The 16,853-nt window shown below is 34.5% G+C and overlaps 1 protein-coding gene across 4 annotated transcripts in view; it reads left to right on the forward strand.

Moving 5' to 3' along the window:
• AKAP7 (A-kinase anchoring protein 7) overlaps positions 1–16,853 on the forward strand; it is a 97,040-nt gene that overhangs the window by 24,236 nt on the left and 55,951 nt on the right. For all 4 annotated transcript variants that reach the window (XM_087817624.1, XM_087817622.1, XM_087817623.1 and 1 more), the window contains exons 4-5: positions 6,002–6,135; positions 9,144–9,304. In XM_087817624.1, the coding sequence (XP_087673750.1) occupies positions 6,002–6,135; positions 9,144–9,304 (295 nt within the window). The remainder of the gene's footprint in view (positions 1–6,001; positions 6,136–9,143; positions 9,305–16,853) is intronic.

A 16,853-nucleotide genomic window follows, 5' to 3' on the forward strand; every position in this document is an offset into this window, starting at 1 on the left:
TCTTAAAAGTGTTTAATTTAGTGTAACCAGCAATTATATATTCTTTTAAAATACTTATGAGTTATTTGGAAAGGTTTTCTTTGAACTAAAGGATCATGTGTCCATGTGGGAATTAGAAGAAAGTAGGAAGTCAAAGGTAGTGCTGCTTAACAGAGCCGTCAGAGCCAGGCTCTCAGAAAACTGAAATAGAAGTGACTTCCCCAAGGACGTGTGCTTTATGATTAGAAGAGACTCCAGTTTCCTCATTCTGATTTGTTGCTTACAGAGTGTTCCACTGCAGAGTCAATCAGCATAAAAGTTGTTAAAAAAACTTCTATAAATGACTTTCTCTAGGCCCTTCTTTTTATCTTTTCTTCACCCCTCTACTCTTGACTTCCATGGTGGTCTGGACAGCAGCTGTGCGTCACCCTTCACGCCCCCCACCCCCGAGGCCCCCAGCCTGGTGCTGGTTTCTCACCTCTGCCAGTCAAGATTGGTGGGCGATGTGGAGAGGAAAGGCAGGTAGGGAAGGGAGCTGAGAGGAAAGCAGGTAGAGAAATTCTTTCCTTCTACCTCTCAGCTCAGGATCTGGGCCACCAAGGTGACTACTGGAGGAAGTGGGATGGGAGAACTGTCTTCAAGTCTTAGTTTTCACTGCGCAGCCTGTGTTTCTGCTTCTCAGCTTCTGGGATGCTGGATAGAAAGTGGCAGGACTACAAGCTTTGGAGTCTGACGGGCCTTGTTTGAATACCAGCTCGGTCACAAACTCTCCTGTGGACGTAGATCAAGTTAGCGACTTTCCGTAGTTTCAGTTTCTTCAGGTGTAAATGGAGGTGATGATGAAGATTTTCTAAACCCAAATCTGGACATGCCACCTCCCTGCCTATACATGTCAGTGTTTCCCCACTGACATTAGGATAAAGACAAAGTCTTTACCACATTCTGTGAGATTCTGCATGGTCTGCCCGCCTCTTCAGCCCTCCTTCCTTCTGCTGGAGCCCCCTCTGGCCTTTCTTGAACTTGCCAGGCTCCCTCTGCCCCAGGGAACGCCTTCTCTGGCGGCCAGTTTTCTTTCCTCTCTGGGTTTTGTGAATGCCAAAATCTCAGCTCAAGCCTCTCAGCTGTGATCACCCTGACTGGGTCAATCTTCCCCTTCCCCCCAAAGACTTGAAAGTCTTTCCTTTTGTCATTTGCCATCCTTGCACTTGGACACTTGTTAGTCTTCCTTACGGAGTTTTTCAGCTCATTCCCATTACCTAGAACACTGCTTAGCCAAGAGTAAACACAAAATAATGTCATTTCAGGGGCAAAAGGTGTGTTTCTGGCATACTAAGTTACAACCAGGACTTTACAAATAATGTTACAAGCGTCAGTTTTATAATATAGGTTCAACAGTAGTCCTCTGTCTTCAAGGGGCTAGGGTAACTTGTGACAGTGGGGAATACAGGTTTCAAGTGACCTCGAAACCAAATAATTTAGTGTGTTTCCCTCTCAAGAGACTTATTTGTAGGTAACAGAAAGCTTACATGTAAATATGGGGTTAAGAGGTAAGAATGGGACTGTAGGAGGTACATTCTCTGTCTTTTGTATGAGCATCTTTTTTGTTTGTTTGTTTTCAAGTATCTAATGTTAATTTTCTTTCTAAACTACTCATGAGCTTTTGTGGGAAGGCCTGGGAAAAGAAGCAGCATTTATAACATTGTGTCAATGGGAGACTGTATTCCAAATTTCAATTAAGTGACCTGCAAACAAGCTTTGGGAAGCTAGCACACTCACAATGAGTTGCTCTACTTTTGGCCTCTACTTGTTGGCATCTAGTTTTAAAGAAAAAAGTTTTCAGACTTACATGGATCTTTGATTTTTAAACATGTTCTTAGACGTTTCAGATTCTTTATTAATGGAAAAATCATGATTTCATAGTTTTAAAAAATGGAATTGGAAAATGAATTAGAATGATTCATAAAAATATACTAATTTCAAGTATATGAAAGTATGTTTTTCCATTAGCTGCAGTTATACATTAGTTCAAATATAAAAATAAAGAAGAAAAAAATTTAATGGAGTTATAATAAATCTTCAGTTTCTTAACTGACTAGATTTTATATTCTTTCTTACGGGAAGGAATAATATAAGGTAAATCAACATTGAAAAATGCAAGGGAACAATCAGAAGCGGATTGAAATTAGAAGTGTATTAATTTTTTTGTGAGATTTTTTTTCTATACTAATAGAAAAATATGATTTTTTTAGAGGTTTTCAAAGGCATTTGTTACATTTAATTCTGTATTTCATCATTCTGTAATATGAAATTGCTGGCCTTAGGAAAATATGAAAGTAGATTTGTATATTCAGTTTCTTTCTAAAAAATTATTTTATTTTTTATTTTATTTATTTATTTTTTTCATTCAGCATTTATAACATTGTAATGTAATTACAATGTTAATTGTGAAAGTATTTGATGAAATGTAATTGTGAAAGTATTTGACATCATCATGTATGTTAAACACTTGGTAGATATAGAAAATTCTCCTATTTGAGGATAATTTTTAGTTTTACTTCAGTTATTACTGTATCATCAAATTTTTGAGTTCTTTTCATAGTTGTAGAAAAGCAAGAAAAATGAGAGTATTCAGCTTGGAAGAAAAGTTAGGTAGCAAAATGTCAAAAGATGAGGTCAAAGACCTTCCACTGTGTAGTAGAATGTGACATGCACACACTCCCTCTTGCACACTAACTTTAAGGCATTTTCTTTGAACTCATGTATGTTTTGACAATTAGAAAGCTTAAAATATGTAAAAATGAAATTTCTCATTGCATTATTTTCGGGCATGTGGAATATGGCTTAGTGGTGAGGTTTAGCAGATGGGTGTTTGATTTATTCTCTAAACACAAAGAAATTACTCAGTGAATGAAATAGTTAAGAATTTAATAAAGCTTTCTTTTTAAAAAAGTTTCTTTCAATGTCATATTTAAATATGCCTCTATAATATTAGATTTTTAATATGTGTATTGTGCAATATGGCCAATGGTTGTAGGTTATGATGAAAGATAAGCTTTAATGAATTTATGAATTTTAACAGTAGCTGTAACAATTAGTTTCCTTTGACCTTTAATGGCATTGGTACTTTCTTTCATGGCATACAGACAAGACTCTGAATATCTTTCCTTTTTATCTTTTAAGAATATCTAATTAGAAATAAAATGCATTTAAAAAACTTTTAAGGTGATATCAAGGAATATATAAATTAATCTGGCCCATCAAAGAATAATTAGACATATATTGCTTGATTAGATTAACTTTAGAATTTTCATAGGTTTGAGGTTAATCCTGCATTATAAGAACTGTGTGACTTCAGAGAAATAGTCTTCAAAGAGTTTTACAGTTTTTAATTAGTGACTTTACAAGCTACTGGATAATTCAAAGATATGAATGGTCTAACACAATTTTACCATGTAGGACATTGCCCTAAAATGTAGAATATACCAGTGAATGAAATTTGAGGGTTGTCCTGAATTTATGTATAATTAGCATTTGAGTTTAGAATGAAAACTAAGTTTTTAAAACCAAGAAAATGCAAATACTGTACCCACGAAATGCAAGTAGCAAACCTTCCATTGTGACAATCAAAATGTGGTCAGGCATTGCTAAATGTCCCCTGGGAGGCAAAATTGTCCAAGGTAGAGAACCATTGATTTTAATAATATTGGCAGTGTTTCATACCTTATGTTAGGCAAGTGGTATAAAGTTTACAAAGTAGGTCATTTACTATGTAGCTTATCTACTGTAATCTTGAACACAACTTTGTAAGTTTGGCAATGAACATTTTATTATTCCTGTTTTGTAATGGGAGAAACCAAGACTCAGTGAAACTAGGGGACTTGTATGAGGTCACACCTGTGGCAGACCTGGGGTTAAATCCAGGATTTCTAGGGCAGGTCCAGCACCTTTCATTTGCATCTCTCTGTACTATATAGCAAAGTTCTCATCCTAAGCCACTTTTGCATGATCAGTTAAACCAGAAATTACGGTTTGTATCAGCTAAGATTAGAAGATGCAGTTCTGTTGTCTTGAGCCTGACATTTTTGAGCACCTAGTTAGGCCCTTTCCCTGTGAACCTGACCTTATTGACCTCTTCATTATTCCTAAGAGCCAATTTCAGCAATTCATTGCACCAGGGAAGAAACTCTCAAAATTCAAATTCAATAGACTTACACTAAAGGCTTTTTCTTTTTTGAGAGGAGCAGTGTGTTGTTTCATTACACTATCCGTAAGATTTCCTAAAACTCTGCTTTGAATGTCTTTTTCCCCCTCGATGTTTCATTTCTTAAGTCGTTCCCTACGGCTCTGACCTTCTCCTTGTGTCCCTGACAGTAGATTCCTTGTAAGTCTTCCTCCCTTTCTGTCCAGCCGCCTCTGCCGGCCGCCTCACCCCTCCTGGGTCTTTCCTCTGGGCGCCTCCCTCATCTTTTCTCAGGCTCTGCAGTTTATCCTCCAGTTTCTGTGTGTTTGGGGCATATGATCTTAAAGGGGCTTTTTAATCTTCTTTCATTTTAATGGAGACAATACCAGTATCTACCTCATAGGATTGTGGAGAGGCTTCAGTAACCTAATGTATGTAAAGAGCTTGCTTTAGTGCCTAGAGCCCAGTGGCCGCACAATAAAGGCCAGTTACTGCTGTCCTCGGTGAAATATTGTTTTTATTATTATTACCAGGCACTGTGGTAAGGTGGCGGGGTGGAAGAAATAGATATTGCCCTTGAGGAGTTTATAATTTAGTTTGGTGAATACAGAGTAGAGGAAACTGCGGCTCTACAAGATCCTTGTGTACTGTTATGCTATAAGCGTTTTATTTATCAGGCCATCAATATTCTTTTATTGGGTATCATAGAAGCGACATCTTACGTAGGAAAATGTTATGTTAGGTGTTATTGTATAAATTCCTACCAGGAAAATGCTGTTTCCTGTGTTAGTGTCTTCCAGATTGCAAGGAATAGAGAAACGCTGAAGTTGTTTTGGGTGATGTGGGTCTCTTGTAAAGATGCATGAGTGGTCAGATCCCCGGACACATCCCATGATTTGCCCAATCACTTTCCTCAGATAATGGGAGCATTGTTCTGGATAAAACAGCTACTCTGGTATCAGAAAAGCCTGCTGTGCTCATGATTCAGTGTTTTCTTATCTCTGCTGTCTTTTTACTGACTCTGCTTCTTTTGCCAGCCCCTTTCTCCCCTTCTTTTCTCTCTAATTCTGCTGTCTCAGTGCTTCTACGTGCTCTCTTTTCTCAGGGTATGTTCAGTTTGCCATTTCATATTTGAACTATTTTCCAGTGCACTCATATTTAGAAGTTGACTAGAATTGGATCTAACTGGAAATGAGGAGGGAAGAGGTATCACTCCTCTTCCTGTTTTCAAGTAGGTAGTGAGAGGAGAAGACTTATAAGGGACCTGGGATTTCTCCCGGATGCAAATTGTAATGGCTTTTCTAACATACACATTTGGACTTCTTTCTCACTCTCCCTCCTCACATGCCTGGATAAATGACAGTAGTCATTCCTGTTGAAATTCTTGCTGTTTTAAAAAATTCACTAGGGGACAAATAAATGTGACTTCCAATAGAGATGGACTGTTGTCTCTGATGGTTTGATCTTTCTGTGCAAGAATAAAACTTTTTTTAGGAAAGATTATAGTAAGTCATACTATATATTCAAGGACAGGTTTCTGAAGAGATGCATGGCCATTGAAAGTTTTTCTGCTCAACTAGTGACCCAATCTGTAAAATAAGGATATTAGGCTCGATGTTCTTAAGGTGGTCAAACAGTGTATGATTTTTAAAAACTTACATCCTGTTATGCTTTCCAAGTCATCTGTTAGGATATTTGAGAACAGGTAGACAATTAAGTATTGTTTGGTTGAAGAATCTTAACATTTCTAATTTTGGTTGTTGCTTTTCTTCTTGATTTACATTTCGTCATAAGGAAATTTTGCTTACCTATCTCTGTTTTCTGCGTATGCATGTGGATTAGATAACAAGAGGAATTAAGATTCTGCAAAGTGCAGTAATAAAACAAGATGAGCGCCTGGCCAAGGCAATGTGCAGTGATGGTTCCTTTCATATTACCCTTCTGGTGATGAAGTTAAACGAACATGAAGTAAACAAGTGAGTAATATGTCTTTTTTGAAGATTGTTTTTCAGATTATTACTTCAGTATAAATAAACATAGCAGAAACCAAAAAGCAATTAAATTCTAAAGAAGTTTTCTTTATTATAATTTATTCCAGTTAGTAGTCAGTGCACAGAATTAGATGTGTAAATATCCTTTCTAATCTAGATTTTTAAGCTCTGTTTTTGTTGTCAAATGGCAGCCCTTGATGATGCAATTGTTTTGCCTGTGTTAATTATGTAAACCCTCTGGAACTGACCATTTAGGTTGGGATTCTAGGTAAAGACTCTGGAACATACCTCCTTCTCTTAATAGATGCCTGATTTTAGAAAAATTATTTAATTTTTAAGTAAATGGAGAAAATAATAGTATCAATACATGTAAGAGTTCTTAGTATAAGGCCTGGCACATAGTAGGCACCCGATATTGTTATCTATTAGAGCTGTCATTGCGCTCGGTCAGTGTACAATTTCAGTTTTAGCTCACTCATTCTTAGAGCACCTCCGGTTCCAGCGTTGTGCATGGAGGCCGAGTATAAGTCATTGACTGTTGCTTTCCACCCTGGAGTGGAGAAGCCTTGTCTTCCCCCTGGATTCTCTGGGATACTCTGTCTATATGTATGCTCGCCCCTTTCCCGCTACCTCCTGTAATGCTCTCTGGAATAAGCTCAGGCTTAAGTTCTGTGGAAAACCAAAGCCAGAATGGATGAAAGGTTACTTCTTTTTTCTATCCCGACAGAGTCTCCTAAGAGAATGAAGAACAAAGCTTGAATTAGGAAGGGAGTGGGAGAAAGGGAAAGTAAAAGGGAGAAAACAATAAATTAGTAACTGAAAATATACAGCTACATTATGATTCTTGTAGTAATATCTTAAACAGCAGAACCTCGTGTCTTTAGCGATCCGTCTTACGACCTACCCCAACCTGATCTACCCAAGAGCAAGTCTTGAGCATGCTGCAATGGCAGAGAGGACTAGAAGATTTTACTTGACCAACTTTACCTGTTCACTTTGCCAGACTGAAGAACAAAACAAAACTCTGATGCTCTTAAAAGAAAAGAAGTCAAAGAAGATGTGACACAACAAGATGAAAGCCCTAGAGAAAGAATACTGCCCTGTGTGTGTTAGAATGGTGTATAAGTCAGCGTTCTCCAAAGAAACAGAACCAATGGGATGCACATTTATACGGATATCTAGATATATTGATATCTATCTATATATGTATATCTATCTATATCTATATTCCTATATCTAGATTTATTTTAAGGAATTAGCTCACATAATTAGCTCACTGGCAAGTCCAATATCTACAGGGCAGTTTGGCAGGCTAGAGACCCAGGGAAGAGTTGATGTTGTAGCCTCAAGTTCAGTGGCAGTCTGGAGGCAGAATTCCTTCTTCCTTGGACAATGACTGTCCTGTTTTAACTTCAAATATAATCTTTTGGCTGAACTCCAGTTTCAGAATTCTGTTTCCTATATGTGTATACTTTTTACTAATTTTACCATACATAAGTCTTTTCATAAACTGCTCTTGTAAAGATGTTCTATTTAAAAGAATTTGAAAGTTAGTGATACTTACCATAGACACTATGACTACTTTTTACCCTGTGATTGATGATATCTCATTAGGACACATTTATTGATTTATGCGACTAGAGAACTGAAAAATTGGACTAAGTTTAGATCATCTATATTTCTTTAAAGAAAAATGAGATATAGAATTCAGTCTCTGAAAAGCCCTAACTTTTAGCATGGCTTGCTTTAGTATATAGTTACATTTAAAATGAGTATCTTGAATTCCCTCGATTTATGATGGATGAGCCAGAAGTGGCTGTTCTGCTTTTGCATGCTTTAACTCATAGCACACAGTGAAGGACAGTATTACAGTAGAAGTGTTTGCACTGTGTCTTTTTGGATGAACATAAATAGTTTGGAAAGATTGGATTTAGGATGCGGATTTGGAGGTACTATAATGTTGACATTTCCAGAGCTATTTTTAGTATTGTACATTATGTTATGACAGAAATGGGTCTCAGTATGGAAGCTATAGATGACAAACAGTTAAAAACTTTATATGAAAACTAATTTAGAGATATGAAAGATCTAGAAAAATACCTAAATTTCTTTGCATGCATTTAACATATAATTATTGGCGAACAAATCGCTGATCAAAATAATTTAAATTAATGGTGGTTCACCAGAGGGTGTTTTAAAGCCCTCTCCATAGTGTAAGAATGTACCTACTTCTTTTTTGAGTGATTGCTGCCCTCTAGTGAGATTTTAATTTTTTTCTCATGATAAAGTACCTATACCAAAATCCTCTTCAAGATGGAAATAATTGATCTTAATTTATAAAATACTCTAAACCTAATAATGTCTAATTCATTAATATAGTAAATATTTTTTTTATAAGGAAAAATCAAGGACTTGAAATAGAATAGCCCTGTAATGACATAGGTGAAACAGATAATAACAAACTTATGTAGTTGCATTTAGCGAATATGAACTTATATTTTTGTTAAATCCAAGTACAGTAAATGATTTTATTATGGAGACATATTTTAAAAGATCATGTATATTAAGTTTGAGTAGAGTGCCTTGCAAATAGTAAATACTGTATACATATTAGTACTTTTAAGCTCTCATAGGTATTAGGTTTCTTACAATATATTATCAGTAATTTTTTCCCCAAATGTGCATGCACTATTTCCTTGGTTAAAAATTTCTTGGTGAACTATAAAATAATATTTTCTTTTATGTCTTTAATGTAATAAAAATTATAATTAGGTAAAGATTTAATTTACTTCTTTCATAGTTTTTGTTTAAAAATTAATCTTAGTTTTATTTTAATCATATAGATTAGATTTTGAAGGTATTTTGTGCTTTAAAATAACTAGTACAAACATAAAAATTAATTTATCTTTCTAAAACTGATTACTTTGTTTCTTGTTTGGTTTGGTATATTTTATCACTTAGTATGTTATGAAAAATATATTATCTCTTGCCAGGGGTATTGATGCTCTTTTGGAATTAAAACCGTCCATAGAAGAAATCCTTCAAGGAAAACGCCTGATTTTGTCCTTTGAAGGCATTGACACTTTTAACAATCAGGTTGGATTTGTGAAGCTGGCAGAAGGAGACCACATGAACCCACTTTTGGAAATTGCAGGTATAACAAACAGCAACACACTAATATGAAATGTCAACTGTTGAATATGTAGTTCCCCTTTGCCGCCCAATTCTGGTGATAGAGATTTGATATCTTTTAATGTTGGGAAGCCAGTATAACCTTACTTGATATGTGAGCTGCTTCAGCATTTTCATGTGTGGGTAAGAAGTTAAGTAAAATGCCTGAAAAGTCATCTTGATTCTTTCACCTGAGGAATATGTCGATTCTGAGGCTGTCTGGAAGGTGATGGCTGGATTCGGGTATTTGTTAAGAGTGTCCTAATCCTAAATCTGAAGGATCTCAGGGTTAGCGTGACACGTGGCATTGAATGAATGAATAAGAATCACTAGTTGCCCATTCAGAGGCTTTTGGCGATTGCCAGCCCTAATCCAGAGTCAGTAGATAACTCAGCAGCATTTTCCTCTGTGCTACTGTTCCTCCCTCCTGTGTAGACACTACTTTCTGAGCAGAAGGTCCATTGGTGATGGTGCAAGATCTCACATCCATTAGAGAACATGTTACTTTGTGCAGCACAATTGAAAATTGTTAGGGAAGTAGAAGCAGGAAATTATACAACCTGGATGAGTGACTTTTGAGTTGATCCAGAGAGCATAGGTTATATGTTAGTCTACAAACTATAAACCAATTTTATTTTCATTTCCTTATATATATCAAGTCATTTCATGTCATCTCATTTCAGGTTCATTAATCCTTGTTTCATAACACACTCTCATCATTGGTCTACTTTCATCTGTCTATCTACCTACCTACCTACCTACCTTAAATTAATATCATAATCACCTGGGAGTCCCCAACCCAAAATGAAAGCTGTGTAGTAATCTACAGTATTGTCCTTGCTAGTAATCTAACCTCATTGTTGTTTTCATTAATTCATCTCTTTGCCTTCTCTCATTTAAGCACACTGTTGCGCTGAGGTCAATGTTTATTTCCTTGTATTTTCCCAAAGTATATGTAGTTTTAATTGATTTTAATCTTATAAAAGGGTGTCATGTTGTATGTGATCTTTTGAGACATGCTTTTTAAAATTTAATATTATATTGTCTTTATGCAGTTTTATAGTTGCCCATTCAAAAGTGCACCTCTTTTTGAGGTGGGGTGAGCATGAAGATCAGGTTTCATTTCATTGTTGGTTAAGTTCTTTTGTAGATACACACACACACACACACACACACACACACACAAAGATGCAAACAATTAAATAATATTTATTAGTCAAGTAAGACTTAAAAGAATTAGTTAGCCAAGGAGAAGGCAACTCTTAATAGTTTCCCCCCCCCTTTTTATTGAATTTATTGAGGTGACACTGGTTAACAAAATTAGACAGGTTTCAGGTGCACAGTTCTACAACACATCATCTGTACACTGTATTGTGTGTTCACCCCAACTCTAACAGTTCTGATGGCAGAGCATTTGGGCACCCATTCCCACAGTTAAACTCAATCTCTTCTTCCTGACTATTCTGGAAAAAATGCTAGATTTAGGTCTTTTCTTTTGTAATTTAAATATCTCTGAACTCAAGAAACATTTTAAATTAGTCATTCATTTATTGTTCTTTTAAATAATTAAATGAGTGCTTACAACATTGAGAATTCCATTCTTATAAAATATTCTCACAAAGGCAGTTTCCATTATTGATAAAAGACCCATCCTGTGCCGAGGAATGTGAAATCTCTCCAGCTTTAGGAGAGTGTTGGTTTATCATTTTAGGGAAGGTCACTGCCCCTGTAATTCCTTTCTTGATACCAGAGACTTCTGCTTAAAATATATATATATACCTTTTCATAAATTTAAATGAAGCATTACCAAAAATGGAAAACAGAGGGAGCACAGCACTCTGTCCCTTCATGTAATCACTGTTTGTTATACTTGTTTAATCTTTTATTGTACTGTTGCTTTTGATTATTGCTTTTATGGACTTTTATAAGAAATATTACTATTTGAATATGTATATACAAAGTTTCCATTGAAGTCTGGTTGGAGCCTCCATTTGTACAATATTCAGTCAGAATGTTCAATACACAGAGTTTTTGTCAATATTTTACCTCATTAGATGTATTTTTAAAAGAATACTTCAGGTTTTTATATTGCTTTAGTTTAGCAGTATCAGTAAAATAATGTAATTTTGTTTTTGTGTCATATTTTATAAACTATTCAAATGATATAGTCCAACTTTTAGAAGAATATATCCATTGACTATGGTACAAAACTTTGTAATAAACTATGTATATGTATATGCCTGTATAAGAATATTAAAATCTTGTTTGTTCAAAATCATGGAGGCAGAGCTAGTTTGACTTAATGGAAAAGCAAGATAGTTTCTAAAGAAAATAAATTTAATTATTAAAGTATTGATAAAGAACTTAAGTTTAAGTACATATTATGAAGTGTAGCTAACTTGAATAGTTGAAAATTATAATTCATGAATAGTCTCATTTGCCTAATTTTCATAGAGTTTTAAAATTTACAAGTTAGAAGAAGTAGATTCTTAAAATAGGACATAGTTGTTTTTGAAAAAAAGGACTGCATTTTAGACACTAATATTTGAAGCCATTACTGAAAATTTGCAGGCTAATGAGTAATTTAGAAATTTTAATGTGTAAAATTGAAGAAAATTATTATACATTTTGAACTAATAGAGTCTGAATTGATGAACTTTTACATCAGTACTTGAATTATGCATCCAGATATGCTGCTAATCCCTGTCGATTGATGACACTTTGATCTTGTTTTTCCAGGGAAGGGGAGTGGGGGCTGGGTGGAGGTGGGTAAAGGAGGCGGGGAATGGGGATCTCTGTAATAGTGTCAACAATAAAAATAAAGTTAAACCAAAACAAAACAATACCTTCTTTCCTAGCATTACACAGTAGCTCATAGAGCTAAGAGGATTTTGAAAATTTTGCATTTATATGGCATTTCTCCACATTTTACAATGATGAAGTTGCTCTGAAAATCAGCTTTTTGCATAGAAATGAATATGTGATTTCATTTATTTTTTTCAGTGAACCATAATTTTGTTAACAACTATATTACATTGAGAGAGTGCTGAAAATTTAGCTTACTGGAATTCTAATAGTCCTTGCAATTTTTTTTTTTTAAATGAAAAAAGTGTGCTTGGTTAGAATGATAAAAGATTCCAAGTGCACTTTACCTGGTAAAAGGAAAATGGAAAGGTTTTAGGATATTCATTTGAACATTACACTTCCTCTTATTTTGACTGTCATTTTCCTCCAAAAGATGGAGAGAATATGCCCTGTATTTTCTGCTCTTTGTGAAGAATCTGTTCTGTTGCTGGTATCTTTGGGCCTTTCTAGGCTGCTCTTACAATTTTATTTTTTTTTATATTAAGTTAAATTTAAAAATATTTGAATGCAGTTTATTAGCTTAATAGTTATCGATCTTATGGCAAATGGTGCATTTGAAAACATTCAGAACTTATTATGTATTTAAACATAACGTATTTCTTCTTTTCCAACTTTCATTTTTAACTTTTTAATTTTTTAAAACTCTTTAATTTTTCACTTTTCCAGAAGTTTAAAAATTTAGTCCGATTTATCTGTTTTTACTTTTGATGCCTGTGATTTTGGTGTCGTATACAAGAAATCATTGTTAAATCCAGTATAATGAAATTGTTTTCTTCTTTGAGTTTTATAGTTTTAGCTCTTATGTTTAATTTAGTCCTTTGATCCATTTTTAGTTAACTTTTGTATATGGTATAAAGTAAGGGTCTAACTTCATTATTTTGCATGTGAATATCCAGTTTTCCCAACACTATTTGTTGAAAAGACTAACTTTCTCCATTGAATGGTCTTGGCACTTCTTTATTTCATTGGCCTAAATGTTCACCTTCATGGCAGTCCCATATCTTTTGATTACTTAGCTTTCTAGCAAATTTTGAAACCAGGAAATGTTAGACCTTCAACTTTAGTTTAGACTTTCAAGTTTAGTTCTAAGTATTTTATTATTTTTGGTAATATTTTAAATGGAATTGTTTTCTTAATTTTTTTTTGGATTGTATTATTGATCTTTTATAAGACTCATGTGAAGTATTACTTCTAAAATAAAGCCTTTTTTGGTTCTTCAAAATAGAAATGACCATTTTCTCTTCCAGACCCCCCCAACAATAGATGGATATCTACTGTAGAAACTATTAATACCACATGACATTTGGTTATTTGGAAATCTATCTTTCTTAACTAGAGTAAAAGCTCTTTAAGAGAATATTTCATTTTTGTGTCCCTAGAGCATGCTACATAATAGAGGTTCAATAAATATTTATTTTTAACAGATATATAAACCAACGAAAAAAATTTAGATATAAACATAAAAGTCTAATTGAAAGAACATTTAACCTTGGATAGTCTCTCTTCCCTCGTTGACATTCATGTCTAAATCTTTGCATGAGAATAAAATCCAGTCCTGTTATCTAGACTCCCCTAGAAACGTTGTACTTGGTGCTTTCTGACAGTTCACTTGGATTAGCTGGTTGTTAGGATAAGAAGGGACCTGAGAGAAGGGACTGCAACACTTCTACTCTGAATATTAAATGACGTGTCCAAGAATGCACATTAAAAAATAGGAGAACTGGGCCAGTGTTATTAAAATGCTCAATCTGGGTCTCTTTTTTTTTGGTCAATGGCAGTGGAATGAATGTGATTCCTCTGGCATCAAGGTGTAATGTTTTAAAGTTCTATTTGACAGTTCTGTACAGCCATTGGTTGGAAATATCTATTTAAAATGATGAGTATAAAAATTTTAAATTGAAATTGGTTTCAACATTATGCCAGCCTTTAAGTTGAAGCATACAGTTCAAATGACTTACTAAAATCACTTAAAATGAAACAGTTTAAGCAGCATATGGAAATAAGAATCATTCAGGTAGTAATAAAATAGGAATGACAAGAACAGTTGTATGGTTTTTATTTCTTAAAAGTTTTAAATGGCCAAAAGGTGACTCTAAAATTTTATTGAGATTTTTAACATTATATGTGGCATAATTTTACTATATTTTTCTATGGTATTAGAAAGCATCTCCCAATTGGAAAACATGGAAAGAACTCACCGTCTTCTATTGTGTGATTTAATCACAAATCAGTCTTTTTAAAACTATAATCTAACTTATTACTTCTGTTGCATCCACATACTGAAATACAATATATATAGTTAAGAATATATTAGGCCTACCTAATTTTTATTAGTACTTTAGACTGTCCTTATTAATAAATCTCTGTGTACCACAATAAAAAACATAAACCTCTTTGTCATTATTCTCAAATTATGCATCATGCTATCATATAAACACCCCCACAGTTTTAAAAAGGGGGAGGAGCAAATGGCAAAAGGGGAAAAAAGGAGAAAAATATTTGTTTTGCAAGAAAGTGTATATAATTAAAAGTCCATGATTTTGTTTTGATATGTTACGGTTTATTTTGAGACAACTTTTAGCAATTTTTAAATATTTTAGGTATACATTATTGTTGCTAAATATTTAAGAGTTTACCTGAAGAAATTTCCTATATAAAGATCAAAATATATATAACTTAAAAAACAGGTAAAACTTCCAGTACCTAGCATGCTCAATAAATGTTTCTTTAATAGATGAAAAAAAAAATACAAACCCACAAAATAACCCCAGATAAAACTGTATTTGTTAGGATAACAAAAGCATCGTTTCTTTATTAAATTATTCATTTCAGTGTTCATTTACATAGCCAAGTCTATTACTGTTAAAATATATTTTAAGAAACTGTTCTTCAGACAATTTTTATCTTTAGCTATCAGGTAAATTATATTATTTAGGAAGCATTCTTAGCTGACTTATGAAGGATATCTGATGTATTTGCTGTGTGATTTTCTATTTAGTGCTTGAAGGAATGCCTGTGGTACTGGAAAGAATTGAACAATCTCTTAAATTATTCATAAGCTTCTCTTCCAGAATATAAATTAACATAGATGAAGAATGACATGTGGTTTTCACACTAGCAAAAACTCTTCTTATCTCAAGAAGGTTATTTTTATGACTGTTACCCAGTACTCTGGCTAAGCAATAGATTATACTGTTATTAGGAATATAAAATCAGTACTAAGAAATACTTTAAAAAAGTAGGTGGCATTTTCTTTTTCCCTATTCCTTTGTTCCTAGAGCATATACTGTACTGGAAAAACACATTAATAAAAATTAAATGTACTCTGTGACAAATATTATTTAAAACAGTACTGTGAATAGATACCTATCATGCGTGATTTCAGTAAATAGTGGAAACTCTTGGATCAACATTTGACCAGGTAGTTGAAAAATGTTGTTTCTTTAGAATCAAATAATATGTAAAAACTAACGTAGATAGTAGCAGACAAAACAGATGTCTGCTGTGTAGTTTCTGTTAACAAAGCTCCTTCCATTATATCTCCTGCACGTTCTGATAATTCTGGACGTTGTTAAGCCCTCTTCTTCCTTGGGCTGGAATCTGACCCATGAGACCACAAGCTCCATGAAAGCAGGGACGTGTTTGCTGACTTTAGCAGATGTGCCTGGCATGTATGGGAAGTGCTCAGAACATAACTGAACAAATGAATTTTTGCTTTTAACCTTCATGCTATTGCTGTTTTCTGGGTTGATTTGAAAATATTGGTAAATTTCTGTCAGAAGCTGGCCTATGTGATAATTCCTCAAATACTTGAAGACTTAGAAAATATGCCCCGATTCCTTCACTCAGATATTAGGAACTTAATAAGTTAGGTTACCGTGGTATATGTTAAATTATAGGACACTGCCAATGTTTGACTGCTTTTTACTCATAAAAGTGACAGTTTCGTATGAATCAGCCTAATATTTTAATCCCAGGTCTATTTAAAACAGTTGAGAGTATGCCAAAACAGAGAGGGTGAAAGCTGGGTTGTGGCAGGGAAACTGAGAAATGATGTATGTAACTTCTATGAGCTAAAAGTTGATAAGTTAATTATAATGTTACTTGTTATGAATACACTCTTACTGTTTTAAAACACAGGAATGCTGGATTATTGTCTCTTTTTTGGCTGCCCATTATCTAAACTCTTCCCCGTCATCTCCCTGTCAGGTACATTCTTTCACAGGTTCCTTTGGTTCTAGGAGCGTGATCTTGCTTTGGCCCAGACTTTGAATTAGAAGCAAGTAACTTGAAGAAAAAATAAGTTTGCAGAATCCATTCTCTCAGGCTGATGGCAGCATTTCCAGCCCTTTGCTGTGCATGGTTTCAGTGGTGCCAGCTGGACACCTCGTGGTGTCAGTGGACCTGTTCTCCTTCACAACTGTGGGCATCTTGACTTCATAGCCTTCCAGCCTGGTAGTCCTCTCACGTTCTTCTATGGATTCACTTCCTGCTTAACTCAGGCAAAGTTGTCACCCATTGTCTGCAACTCAGAACCAGTGTTTTCTTGGCATTTTAATGGTCCATTGCTTAGCCTTCTTTATTGCCATAGGAGAAAGAAAAATCGTTTGGTGGCAGCGACTTGCAGTGAAGGGTTTTTTAGAACATGCCCCACATAGTTTGTTTAG

The sequence above is a fragment of the Miniopterus natalensis genome, chromosome 5 (assembly GCF_054644295.1).
Source record: "Miniopterus natalensis isolate mMinNat1 chromosome 5, mMinNat1.hap1, whole genome shotgun sequence".
NCBI lineage: Eukaryota > Metazoa > Chordata > Mammalia > Chiroptera > Miniopteridae > Miniopterus > Miniopterus natalensis.